At 43.7% G+C, this 14,441-nt stretch overlaps 1 protein-coding gene across 1 annotated transcript in view; it reads left to right on the forward strand.

Annotated features, from left to right (window-relative positions):
* Positions 1-4,018: 4,018 nt before the first annotated feature.
* SLC46A3 (solute carrier family 46, member 3) overlaps positions 4,019-14,441 on the forward strand; it is an 18,178-nt gene continuing 7,755 nt past the window's right edge. The window contains exons 1-4 of the mRNA XM_011946942.1: positions 4,019-4,206; positions 4,925-5,137; positions 9,551-10,421; positions 12,222-12,305. Of these exons, the coding sequence (XP_011802332.1) occupies positions 4,949-5,137; positions 9,551-10,421; positions 12,222-12,305 (1,144 nt within the window). The 5' untranslated portion in view covers positions 4,019-4,206; positions 4,925-4,948. The remainder of the gene's footprint in view (positions 4,207-4,924; positions 5,138-9,550; positions 10,422-12,221; positions 12,306-14,441) is intronic.

The raw sequence follows: 14,441 nt of genomic DNA on the forward strand, positions 1-14,441 counted from the left end.
ACCACGGGACACTAGATTCCTGGTTACAACTCTAGTGACAGATAGTTGCATTTACGGTTAATCAGCCATTTCTCTCAACGAACCCCAGGGTCCAAGGTGGTAGATCAGGTTGTGGTGCAATCACATGACTCTGTTCCTTACTGACCCTCCCTCAGGATAAGACACCACCACCAACTCCACCACCACTGTCACCACCAACATGGTGGATTTCTCCTCGAGGGCTCTTATTGTACATTTCTGACAACTGAGCCTTCTTAGGACCATCCCAGGCCATCAGAAGTGTTGTAATAACTTGAGACCTTAGAGGGAAAGGGTCAGGAGTTCTGATTTACAAGGGAACTCCTTGATCTCTTTGCATTTTGTTCACCTCTCCAGCAACTTTCAAATGCCACTCAGCAATAGACCAATAGCAAGACAGAGCCCATCTCCTTAGCCAAGCCAAAAAAGGGATGTTCAGTCTGAATGCTACTAAACCAGGGACCACTTTCCTTACAGCCACACACCTGAAAAAGGTATAGATAATATTAATTCTATTTATGATGTAAAATATTTGCAATGCATTTAGTGATCAAAAAGTCAAGGGATGAGTCCTAAGTCTCCATATCTGTTAACTGGACAGGTGACGTTACTGACTGAAACAAAGATTATAAGAGGGTATCAGATGTATGAGGAAAATGATATCTGCTTTATACATTAAAAATATACAGTTTTGTGGGGTTTGGGTTTTTTTGTTTTTGTTTTTTGCTTTTGTTTTTAATACAAATAAAAGGAAGTTCTGGGTGTTAAGTTCAAGAGAAGAGGGTGGGCTTGAGATAAGAGATTTGGAAATGGTCAGCATAATTGTGGTAGCTGATCATAAGTGCATACGAAATTGACTGGGAAGAGGTCAGAGCTGAGATAGGGCCTGAGGCACAGCACCATCCGAGAAGCAAGCTCACAGAGGAAACTGAGGTGGAGCTCTCAGGGAAGCAGGAAGACAGTCAGGTTATGGAACCCAAGGGGGGAAAATATTTCCAGAAGGAGGAATCTATTTCACAATGTCCAAAGCAACAGAGGTCAAGAAAGACAAGGCTGACATCAGGTTATGAAATTCTCAAGTAGATAAGACCTACTGAGGCCTATTTTGGAAACTTATTGACCAAGTCATATGATTAGATCACATTTCCCTTCAACAATTTGTGCTTGGAGTTGTATCACATTACTCTTATCAGAGCCATTTTGACAATCATCTACTAAGCAGTAATTGGTATAACTGAAGTCTTTTCATCACATCTTACTTTGCTGATTTGATCAGAAGTAAACAAGTCACTTTCTTCTTGAAACCAACAAAATCTCACAGCTACTCTATTCCATTTTGGCTTTTGCCACTTGACCATGGCACTGCCCAGCACAGTATGTGTTCTTCTGAGTTCAGTATGTCTATTTGTGTGTAAGGCGATGACTTCAGTCTCCCATCCATACCTCTTATTGGAATACTATGGAAACTTCTCTTGAACAGCACGATATGACATTGTTTGGACTTCACTTAGTTTGGGCATATCATTTACATATTTAGTCCACTTATTTTCTCATTAGTCAGACATCATTTAGGTATGGCTGCTTGGAGCCAATGTGACCATAAGCAGAAATACAAATATAGACACTGAAATAAAATGTCAGTACTTGATTACAAGACAATTCATAATATGCTAACATTAAAATTTCTAGGTCATTTAAATGAACACATAAGATTTCAAAATCCTGGAGACCCCTTTCCCGAAGAATACAGCTCTTGATCTACATTTCAGAAACACGGCCAGGGAGAGTATGTCTGGTGAATGGCCACTGCTCCTTGCACACTTGCTTTTATTTTTTATTTCTTCTCTCAGAGCCTTTGAAGGAAGAAGGCTGGAGTGGGAGTCTGTGAGGAGCAACCATAGCTGTGGAGGAATGGGAGTGACAGGTCTTGATGGTTTCCATATACTTGGTTTTAGAATTGTTTTTACTCCACTGTGCCCAATAAAGTGACAATTAAGAGTCAAGGCTTCTTAATACATACTGAAGCACTTTATATTACTTGGGAAAAAAAAAAAAGGCTTCCATAATGACTGTTGTCACCATAGAGATCAGCAGCAGAACTCATTAAGAAGACCTGGCTTTCTTCTTCATGTGGAAGAGTAGGAATGCAAAGCTTGGAAGTATATTGGACACTAATTATTTTTGCCCCATAAGAAAGGACATCTTCAGCCAGGCGCAGTGGCGCGTGCCTGTAATCCCAGCACTTTGGGAGGCTGAGGCGGGCAGGTCACCTGTGGTCAGGAGTTCAAGATCATCCTGATCAACATGGTGAAACCCTGCCTCCACTAAAAATACAAATATTAGCCAGGCATGGTGGCGCACGCCTGTAACCCCAGCTACTCAGGATGCCGAGGCAGGATAATTGCTTGAACCCAGAAGGCGGAGGTTGCAGTGAGCCAAGATCCTGTCACTGCACTCCAGCCTGGGAGACAGAGCGAGACTCCACCTCAAAAAAAAAAAAAAGACATGGCATTTAAAATAATCTCGTTCTTAGCACAAAGTACTGCAATTTAAAATATTATGTCTTCCTTGCAAACTATACCTTACTCGTGTTTGTATATCTTCTTTCCAATATTCATGCTCCATTGTTTGAAACTCATAACGAGTGCTTCATACATGCTGATTTGAAGAAGTTGAGAAGATTAAGTGGCAAGTCCAAGTCTACCAGCTACTAAGTAGCAATTAGGACTCAAACCAAAGACGTTTAACTCTACATTCAGTGACATAACTGTCATTTAAGGAGTGCTGAGGAAGAGAAAGCAGCTCTGACATCCAGGTGCTGGAACTATCAGCCGGGCCTTGGTGTTGCTAAGAACTTTTCTGGACCATGGTGTTCTGTCGAATGAAAACAATTTCACAGAACACCAGAGTCAGACAAGAGCATTCTGTAACCATGATCAAAACAAAAACAAGACCACGTCATAATTTTGTCTGAACACGGACAAAATTTAGACATTGTCTAAACCACAAAAATGACAAATATGTGTGACTGCTGCTGCTTTATCATTCATGGCTTTAGCCTCTGTCTAGTGTTGACTCCTTCTAAATAAGACTTATTAAGATACCCAATCATAGAATTACTGCCACTTCCACATAGAATTACAGCAACCAATCCAGAGTAAGGCCTTGCTTTCTTGAACTCTTCCCAAAATCACATAACACAAGCCCATAGTAAAATCTAACACCTTCTTACTGAGATGCCCCCACGGTTCCTCACGCATGCATTCCTCCTGGCTTCAAGAAGTAATAGCTCAATTCTTTCACTACAAGCGTGTTCCTGGTGGGTGTATTGGAGAGCACTGACAACTCCTCCTATGTCCAGGGATTATGTTGTGTACACATGCTGAGTGTTTAATTAGACAACCCTGTAAGACTGTTATTATCCTCACGTGGCTGATAAAGACATGGAGGTTCATGAAAATTTAACGATTTGCCCAAGAGCCCCCGCTTCCCCCCCGCCCAGGAAGAGCCAGCGACCACATTCCAACCCTCCACTAACTCTGCATTGAACACTCTCTTTACTATGCCCTCCACCGGCGCCCCTTCCCCTCTTCTGCTGGCACCTGCCCGGCCGACCGGGATCCTGCTGGGCGCTACAGCCCAAACATGTTACTTTTGCAACAGTTATTTTATGTGTTTATATGAGAAACGATATTCGGATTCAGAAACGCTTCGCAACTCCAGAGCCTTTGAGCCTGCGGCGCGGCCCAGCACCCAACAGCGGTGCTGAGTGGCTGCTCCGCCGCGCGGGATCCACTCCGGACCTCCGAGGGTGGGTGCACGATCCACTAGCCACTCTCCGGGGGAGAGTGACGTCGGGGTGGACCAATCGCCGCTGGGGCACCGGCTGCTGGGCCCAATCGCAGGAGACCCGGGTAGAACAGTGACAGCGCCGCCGCAGCCGACCCCGCCTCCTGGGCGGACAGCGACGCTCAGCTGGCTGCGGCCGAGTCACCGCCGAGCGCTGGCCGGGCCGCGGACCGACCGACAGAGGCACCGATCGGCCAAGTGTCCACTGCGCAGAAGGAGCAGCCGCCCCGTGCCCCGCCGCACCTCGCTGAGGCCAAGTCCGCAGAGCCGCGAGGAAGCCGAGGGCTGCGCGGGGAACCGTGCAGGTGTCACTCGGGACGCGGAAGTGCGCTTGCCGTGGTTTGCTTTACAATACGCTTGAGACTCCCCAACTAGCGTAATTTGGTCGAGTTCGACGGGAAAGTCCCCTCCCCACCCAGCGCCAGCCGCACAGCCCGAGGTTACTGTCCCCGGCGCGTCCTCCGTTGCCCCAGTCCAGAGGCTGCCCTTGAACCCGGGCGCGCGCGAGCGCAGGGCATCCGAGGCGACAGCCCCGGGCCACGGCCTGACCTGAGCCCAGCCTGGCAGGAAGACTGTAATCGTGGGGTGAGTTAAAAATAAGGCCCTTCCGATTGGGAGATGCTTTTTAAAACGCCCCCTCCCTGTCCGTTGTTAATACGCGGCAAAATAACAATAACAGTTGTGCAACTGTGGCTTCCCAAAAGGAACCTCATTGTTGAACTTATGAAAAACCAGTTGGCAGTATACAGTGTGGGAACTGTACTGTGATCATTGGCTAACCAAGATGGTGACAATTTATTATTTCAAAGACTCAAAGGCGGCTTGAGTCCTACAATGTCATAATCATAAAAATGGAAAGCACTGCAGCCTCAGGTTGCTACAGAGTACTCTACTCCAAAGTAAAAGTTATTCTCTGAGAAAGTGCTTACTGCCTTTTCTGTTCTCTAGTTTGCTTGTTTAAACATTTACTCCACGAAATTTCTCAGACTTCCCCATCTTTGAATATCTAGCCTCTGGGATGAGACAGATGATCTTTCTCCGTTTTCACTTTTTATAGAATACGGCTACCTACCCAGGCAATATGAAGATTTTATTTGTGGAGCCTGCCATTTTCCTTAGTGCATTTGCTATGACTTTCACCGGTCCGCTGACAACGCAATATGTTTATCGGAGAATATGGGAAGAAACTGGCAACTACACGTTTTCATCTGATAGCAATATTTCTGAGTGTGAAAAAAACAAAAGCAGTCCAATGTTTGCATTCCAGGAGGTAAGAAATTACAATATCCATAGTATTTTTTTAAAAAGGGAATGTGTACGGGGCTTTTGAGTCAGAGGACCCTGAACTCATCATCCATTGCTCTCTCTAGGGCAGCCATCAAAGTCCTAAATCCCAAACCTAATGGCCTTTACTGGGATCTCACCCCATTTGAAGTTTCCTGACACCTTTCAAATCTGCCTCTTCTTAAAAGACCCTCCTCCTCTGCGACACTAGCTCTTCTCCTTTCTCTCGGAAAATGTCACCACAGTGTCATCTCCTCTGTGGCTGTCTCCTTCCTTTGTCCAAAAAAAAAAAAAAAGTCTGAAAATTGGGGCAGGGCAGGTTGGAATGGGCTACTTGGTGGACAGGGGTGGCTGAAACAAGGGAGAGAGAGAAACATCTCTCTTTCCCTTGCTCTCTTCTTCCCCAATCCTTTTACTGTTTCTGCATGTCCCAGTTTTCAGGGACTCTAGAAAGTGGCCCATCACTGAGATTGTGGGACAGTGTCTGTCATAGGGTAGGGTGAAGGAGCGTTTATTGTCTGGTGGTGGTGTCGTGTCAAATCAGCCTTGGCTGTCACATGTTAAGGAGCAGCTGTGTAGGGACATCTGGAGTGCGGAGTATCCCCCGTTGACACCAAAAATGTTTAGCCAGATATTAAGGAGGCCTTTCTTCTTCCCTCTCCAGCCACCTCCCCAATTTTTGGTGTGTAGAACAGGATGCACTTCACCATTCTCCTGGTCACTTGGGCAGTTTTCGACAACAGTCTACCATTTCAAAATGCAAAGAGATAGTATCCAGGGTTGGAAATGGTTGTTTTTCCTACAATGCCTCAAAAACAAATCACACCTGTAAACTCTAAACTCTTCTTCTTGGGGATATTTTGTGATTGTAAAGGAGTGGTGCTGCCTTCCCAGTGAAAGAGAATGAGTTAAAAGGAATTGAGTCACCTCCTGCTGGCTCTGTGAGTCTCTGTGACTGGGAGAAGAGCCTGAGAAGGAGGAAATGGCAAATCGCCCTAGAGGCAAGGTCCTAGCACTTCCCGAGGTGTCAGGTGGAACCTTGCTGGGGTGAGGCTAGGCAGTTTGGCACAACCCCTAATCTTACTCATTTCCTCATTCCCATGGGAAATGTTTTCTTGGAAGTGATTATTTCTGAACAGCCTGGAAGACATCAAGGTTCTGGCATAGAACACATTATCCTGTGGTGACAAGGATAGGCAAAATGGCTCTGAACCTGAGAAGCCCAGAGTCTCTCTAGGTTGAGAAAAACACATAAACAGAATAGAGTTTAACAAATCCTCTTAGTTTCAAAGTTGGGGTCCTACGGTAGGGATGCTCTTCAGATTTCGGCTTTGGAGACGTTTGTTAGTATACATACTTGAATCCCATCCTGGAACCTCTCATACAGTGTTTTTTAACCTTGACTGGACTTTGGAATCACCTGAAGTGTTTTTTGTTTATTATGTGTTTATGCATGTATGGTACTTTTTGAGACAGGGTCTCATTCTGCTGCCCACGCTGGAGTGGAGTGGTGTGGTGATAGCTCGCTGCAACTTTGAACTCTAGGCTCAAGGCATCCTCTCACCTCAGCCTCCTGAGTAGCTGGGACTACAGGCCCTTGCCACTACACTCAGCTAATTTTTAATTTTTTTTTTTTTTTTTGTAGAGACAGGGTCTTGCTCTGTTTCCTAGGCTGACCTTGAACTCCTGGCCTCAAGTGAGCCTTCTGCCTGGGCCTCCCAAAGTGTTGGGATTACAGGCGTGAGCCACCGTGCCCGGCATTATTTTTTTTTAATTGACAAATAATCATTGTACATATTCATGGTGCATACAGTAGTGTTTTGATACATACAATGTATAGTGATCAGATCAGGCTAATTAGCATATCCATCAGCTCAAACATCTCTCATTTCTTTGTGTTGGGAACATTCAGTATCCTCCTTCTTGCTCTTTGAAACTATATAATGTATTACTGTTAACTGCAGTCACCCTGTGGTGCTACAGAACACTGTAACTTACTCCTCCTGTCTAGCTTAATTTTGTATCCTTTAACAAATCTCTCCTTATAGGCTCTTCACCTTCTGTGTTTGATTCTGTGCTTTCTTTCAGCTGACCCCTAGGAGCAGGCCCCCTGGTTGCAGTGGGAGGGACCTGGGAGGAGAGGGCTAGAATGTGGGGGAAAGTCTGCTGCTCTTGCCCTCTTGGAGTGAGGGAAGACAGGCCTTGGTCCAGCCAGCTTGGTGGCTTCTGCAACCGTACCGGTGGCAAGTGTTGGCCCACCTCCAGCCTGGCCCAGCTGCTGACAGCCCTCTATTGCCCAGAGCAGTGGTCTCATGTCAAAGATTTTAGCCAAATTTTCAAATGGACAGTTTCATTTATTGTTTCTTAATTGGATTAATATTCAAGAGAACCTGCTACTCAGGATCCCTTCCCTTAAAGTTGGTGCTCTTAGACCTCCGGGAACCAGAAACCACCCCTACCCTCACCCTGCCACCCATGCTGGACTGGTGGCCTACACTCCGTTTGCTCCTTAGGACAAAGGAACATTTTTGTTTCCCAGGAGGCACCACCATTGCCTTCAGTGATTCATTCAATGACTAAAAAAGGTTTAAATCTGTTTTTTTAAATCAGCTTAGCATTTCCCAGTATACAAATGGCACATACTTTATATTGACTTTGGAAAATACAGAGAAATGGCAAGCAAAAAATGTTTTCAGATCATGCAAAATTCCTTCCATCAAATAACTAGTGTAATGATTGATACATCTTCCAATCTGTGTGTGTATGTCATCTGTTAATTGTCATTTTGGTCCTTGGAAGTTGAGTTTATCTTACTCCTCAGGTCATGACATACTACCACCTTTATTTACTTTTTATTTTTATTTATTTGAGATGGAATCTCACTCTGTCACCCAGGCTGGAGTGCAATGGCACAATCTCAGCTCACTGCAACTTCTGCCTCCCGGGTTCAAGCAATTCTTCTGCCTCAGCCTCCCGAATAGCTGAGACTACAGGCGCACGCCACCACGTCTGGCTGATTTTTGTATTTTCAATAGAGACAGAGTTTTGCCATGTTGGCCAGGCTGGTCTCAAACTCCTGACCTCAAGTGATCCACCCACCTCGGCCTCCGAAAGTGCTGGGATTACAGGCGTGAACCACCATGCCTGGCCTATTTTTTTTAAATGTATTTTTATTTTATTTTATTTATTTATTTTTTTATTTTTATTTATTTATTTTTTTGAGACGGAGTCTTGCTGTGTCTCCTGGGCTGGAGTGCAGTGGCCGGATCTCAGCTCACTGCAAGCTCCGCCTCCCGGGTTTACGCCATTCTCCTGCCTCAGCCTCCGGAGTAGCTGGGACTACAGGCGCCCGCCACCTCGCCCGGCTAGTTTTTTGTATTTTTAGTAGAGACGGGGTTTCACCGTGTTAGCCAGGATGGTCTCGATCTCCTGACCTCATGATCCACCCGTCTCGGCCTCCCAAAGTGCTGGGATTACAGGCTTGAGCCACCGCGCCCGGCCTTTTAATGTATTTTTAGAGACAGGGTGTCACTATGTTGCCCAGGCTGGTCTCAAATTCCTGGGCACACGCAATGCTCCCACCTCGGCCTCCCACAGTGCCGGGATTATAAGCGTAAGCCACCACACTCAGCCATGGCACGCTACCGTCTGTAGACAGTGTAAGGCTCCTCTTTCAATTTTATCTTATTCTAAATGTTCTTTTATTTACTAAATAAAGGAATATGTTTCTCATTAATCTATCTGTGAAGACATAGGTTAAAAAAAAAAAAAAGAGCAACAGCCAAGCTCTCCCTAAATAAAGGCTAATTTTTTTATTTTATTTTATTTTATTTTTTGGTAGAGATAAGAGTTTTACCATGTTGGCCAAGCTGGTCTCAAACTCCTGACCTCAAGTGATCCTCCTGCCTCGGTCTCCCAAAATATGAGAATTACAGTCATGAGCCACCACGCCTGGCCAAAATCTGAAACTTTTTGATCACCACGTTTTACCAGAGTATAAAATTCCACACACAAGTACTCAGTAGCAACTGTTTTATGCACAAATTGTTTAAAATATTGTATAAAATTACCTTCAGGCTATGTGTATGAGGTACATATGAAACATAAATGAACTTTCTGTTTAAATGTGAGTCCCATCCACAAGGTATCTCATTATATCCCAAAGTCTGAAAAAATCCAAAATCCGAAACACTTCTGGTGTCAAGCATTTCAGATAAGGGGTACTCAGTCTGTATTGCTTTGCAAACTGGATGAAAATGTAAGCTGTATTAGTCCTGCCCATGCACTAGAGACTCCTCATCCATAACCTATTGGCCACAGGGCAAAAAGCATGCACCATGATACTTGTATGCACATTGTGTAAACTACTGTAAACACATTTCTTTTTATTTCTTTGCAGGAAGTTCAGAAAAAAGTGTCACGTTTTAATCTGCAGATGGACATAAGTGGATTAATTCCTGGTCTGGTGTCTACATTCATACTTCTGTCTATTAGTGATCACTACGGGCGAAAATTCCCTATGATTTTGTCTTCCGTTGGTGCTCTTGCAACCAGCGTTTGGCTCTGTTTGCTTTGCTATTTTGCCTTTCCATTCCAGCTTTTGATTGCATCTACCTTCGTTGGTGCATTTTGTGGCAATTATACCACATTTTGGGGAGCCTGCTTTGCTTATATAGTTGATCAGTGTAAAGAACACAAACAAAAAACAATTCGAATAGCTATCATTGACTTTCTAGTTGGACTTGTTACTGGACTAACAGGACTGTTATCTGGCTATTTTATTAGAGGGCTAGGTTTTGGGTGGTCGTTTCTAATTATTGCTGTTTCTCTTGCTGTTAATTTGATCTATATTTTATTTTTTCTTGGTGATCCAGTGAAAGAGTTTTCATCTCAGAATGTTACTATGTCATGTAGTGAAGGCTTCAAAAACCTATTTTACCGAACTTACATGCTTTTTAAAAATGCTTCCAGTAAGAGACGATTTTTACTCTGTTTGTTACTTTTTACAATGATCACTTATTTTTTTGTGGTAATTGGCATTTCCCCAATTTTTATCCTTTATGAATTGGATTCACCACTCTGCTGGAATGAAGTTTTTATAGGCTATGGATCAGCTTTGAATAGTGCCTCTTTTTTGACTAGTTTCCTAGGAATATGGCTTTTTTCTTATTGTATGGAAGATATTCATATGGCCTTCACTGGGATTTTTACCACGATGACAGGAATGGCTGTGACCGCCTTTGCCAAGACAACACTGATGATGCTTTTAGGTGAGTTCCAAGTGTAGCTTTAGAACTATGTATTTGATATTCATATAAAATGATCATTGTTTACTGGGGGAGAAACTTTAATATAAAGCCCTCTATTTAAGCCATTCTAGTGCAATTAAAGGGCAATAGCTAGTTTGCCAGGCGTCAATAAGCTGAAAGCCAAATTTGCTTTTAAAAATTTAATTCACTGAGTAACCACATTTCCCAAATTTGTATATTTGCCACAAAATTGTTTTCAGGAACGTTCTTGTTATGAGACAGTTCTTCAATATAGCTTTCACTAAAGTGAACATTTCTTAAAATGCTACTAAGAAGACTACTTTCCATAAAAATATTTAGGACAATGATACTTAGAAGAAAAAAAACTATGTCAATTTAATATATTCAAGAAGAAATTTTTTAAAGAGAGGATTTGCAAATTGGCCATTTCATAAATTGGTTTTTGATGAGTTGCTGGTTGGCAAATTAGCCTGCTTCCTTAACTACCTACCTCATAACGGTTTTTGCAGGATTTGAGTGAGATACTGCATTGGAAAAGGCTATGGAACTATAAAATGAGACTCTGGGAAAGGTCCAGTTTACTCTTTCCTCTAATAAAGGTGTTAACCCCTTATTATCTTGCAGGGAAGCAGTGTCACCAAACAGAATTGGGCCCAACTTCCATCTATAGTCCTAGATGGTCTTGGACAAGTTACTGAACTACTCTCAGCCCTAATTTTCTCATCTGTAAAATGGGCATGGTACTACCTAATTTAGAGGATTACAGTGAATATTAGGTAGCTGTCAAGCACTCGCTTAGCACAATCCCTACCATTCAATAATGGCCAGTTTTTCTCCCTGTCCCCCTAAGAGCTGCCAAGGCCAAGTAAGTTCACCTATGTGAAAACGCTTTGAGAACTGTAAAGTGATCTGCTAATGTCATATTTTCATATTTTACTATTTTATGATGTAATTAAAACTACTGACTATTAAGGGTCATAACTGAAGACCAGAGGTAATTTGTGTTTATGAAGTTATTCTGCCACAAAGATGAACAGGCAAGATGATAAAGAACCAGTTTACCAATAAATGAATCAATATAATAAAGACATGCTAACACTGAGAGTGCCAAGTCTGAAAAAAGCACAAACAAAAACGAATTCGCAGTCACAATTTGCTAAATAAGAGGTTAATACATAATCAGGAAAATAAGCAGACCAGTCTTTTATTTTTTTTTTTTTTGTGACAGAGTCTCACTCTGTCACGAGGCTGAAGTGCAGTGGTGCGATCTGGGCTCACTGCAACCTCTGCCTCCCAGGTTCAAGCGATCCTCCTGCCTCAGCCTCCCAAGTAGCTGGGATTACAGACATGTGCCACCACGCCTGGCTAATTTGGTATTTTTAGTAGAGACAGGGTTTCTCCATGTTAGTGAGGCTGGTCTCGAATTCCCGAACTCAGGTGATCCAACTGCCGCGGCCTCCCAAAGTGCTGGGATTACAGGCATGAGCCACTGAGCCCGGCCAGCAGATCAGTCTTAATCGGCAGATTATATAAATAGATCTAGACCTAAAAACTACATGGTCTCTTGTTCTTTGTACTGGAATAGGAATTCTCAAGTAAATTAACCTTAAACTGACCTGTCCATAGTCTACTTTAATTCATCAAACAGAGTTCTACGATTAATTCATTCCATTTTTAGATACAATGAGTTAGGATGCTTGTAGAAAAGGAAACATTTAGACAGAGTGAAAGTGTTTCCTGTTTTAAATTGGCCGTTAGCTTTCAGAATCAGCCAGTGATGTTGAGTCCTTTCTCTCACAGCCAGGGTGCCATTCCTTTTCGCTGTTGTGCCATTCTCTGTCCTCCGGGCCATGTTGTCAAAAGTGGTTCATTCGACTGAACAAGGTGAGTTTGATTTGCTTAAGAAATATGAATCTACCATCTTTACAAACTCACATCTGTGTACAATCAGTGTTTAATGCTTCAGAATATTCTACAGCCCTTTTTACACACGGATCTCCTTTTGAATAAAGTGGTAAGCTCTGTGAGGAAAAGGCTTACAGTCTTGTAAGGGAGCCCCTGCCTAGGGCCTTGTACGTCAGAGAGCTCGCCGGGCTCTGGGCCGTGCCCCGCCCTAAGAAGAAAGGAGACCTCAGAGCCAGGTGGGAGATGCCCACTGGGAGCTCACCACATCTCCTTCCTTCTAGACTGAACTCTGCCCACCTGGATCCCTGCAGTTCCCAGCACAGACAGTTCTGGGCTCATGTCCAGTAAGGGCCTGGATGATCCTCTTCCTCAGCCACCTTCTCCTGAGTGTGGATGGTGCCCAGTGTGCTCACCTGTAGACCAAGCAAGGAGCCAAGGGGCGACTCCTTATAGAGGGTCTGGCTGGACCTTGGAATCGCGGGATGGGCGTGCTCTACACCCACATGTAAATGACCCTTTCTGAGTAGGGTGGTGCAAGGGGTAGAGCAGAATGGAGGTGGGCTCCAGCTGGGCACCAAGGGCTGAGGGCCAGTTCACCCTGGGCCACCCTGTTCCTGCATGGAACTCTGAAAACGTCTGAGAAGCCTAAGTGTGTGCTGGTCTTCTAGATCATTCATTACAAAGGGATATTTTTCACAGTACAAAGGCATAATATATTTTAGTGAACGGTTTGTTAGCCAGATTTCAAATAACTTTAAAATCGTTAGAATATAATATATAGGCCTCTAATCATGTTCTTACACTGGCCCCTACAAATGTCACAGCTGGGCCTGACTCAGAGTCCTGGCAGAAAACGTGGTCCCACTCAGCTGGTTCAATCAAGCGACTTTCATGAAGGCCATTATAGAGAGCGGGCATTGTCAGGGCAGCCAGAGAGATGCCCCAGATAGGAAGCAAAGAAGAAACACCGTAACCTTTCCCCCACTTCACCCTTTTAACCAAGTGTAGCAGGAACTCAGGCCAGCAAGAAAGTCCAAGTCATACAGTCTGCGGGGTCAGCCTCCCAAGCACAGAGCAGAGCACGCAAAGTCAAACAGTTGAAGGGGTGGGCAGAGAATAACCAGGATGCAGCAAAGACAAAAATTAAATTTTCAGTGAGAACTAGTTACTAGTTAGATATCAGGCATATGGGGTTGTCCTCCCTCCCTTTTGTATCATATGAATCTTATTAGACATTGGCACTTTCTTTAATGTCATATCTTAGCCTGGTGCTGTGAATGTACTTATTTGATTTATGAATAATTCATAATTATGCTACTGTATTTTTACCCGTTTAGTCAACACTGGAGAAGACTACCTAATTCAATAAATTAAAAATACGCTCTCTTTCTTTCTTTCTTTTTTTTTTTTTTTGAGACGGAGTTTTGCTCTTGTTGTCCAGGCTGAGGTGCAATGGTGCGATCTCGGCTCACTGCAACCTCCACCTCCTGGGTTCAAGCAATTCTCCTGCCTCAGCCTCCTGAGTAGCTGGGATTACAGGTTCCTGCCACCAGGCTTGGCTGATTTTTGTGTTTTTAGTAGATACGGGGTTTCACCATGTTGGCCAGGCTGGTCTTGAACTCCTGACCTCAGGTGATCGGCCCACCTTAGCCTCCCAAAGTGCTGGGATTACAGGCATGAGCCACCGTGCCCAGCCTCTTATTTTACACTCATAAGATGAAGCTTTATATTCACGCATTTGTTTATAGATGATGTGATGATGATTACTTTGAAAACCACTAAAGAATGGGAAAATTTATATAAACTCTAAAAATCTATCTGCTTCTTTGGATTATGCAATAGTTTCTTAGATATGACACCAAAAGCACAACAACAAAGGAAAACATTGATAGATTAGACTTCATCCAAAAATTTCATTCAAAGTTTGTCCTTTGAAAAATTTTTATGTTTCAAAAGACAACATCAAGAAAGTGAGGCCGGTCGTAGTGGCTCACACCTGTAATCCCAGCAGTTTGGAAGGGCAAGGTGGGCGCATCACCTGAGGTCAGGAGTTCGAGACCAGTCTGACCAACATGGTGAAACCCTGTCTCTACTAAAAATACAAAAAGGAAAGGA

This window comes from Colobus angolensis, unplaced genomic scaffold (assembly GCF_000951035.1).
Source record: "Colobus angolensis palliatus isolate OR3802 unplaced genomic scaffold, Cang.pa_1.0 Scaffold255, whole genome shotgun sequence".
Classification (NCBI taxonomy): domain Eukaryota; kingdom Metazoa; phylum Chordata; class Mammalia; order Primates; family Cercopithecidae; genus Colobus; species Colobus angolensis.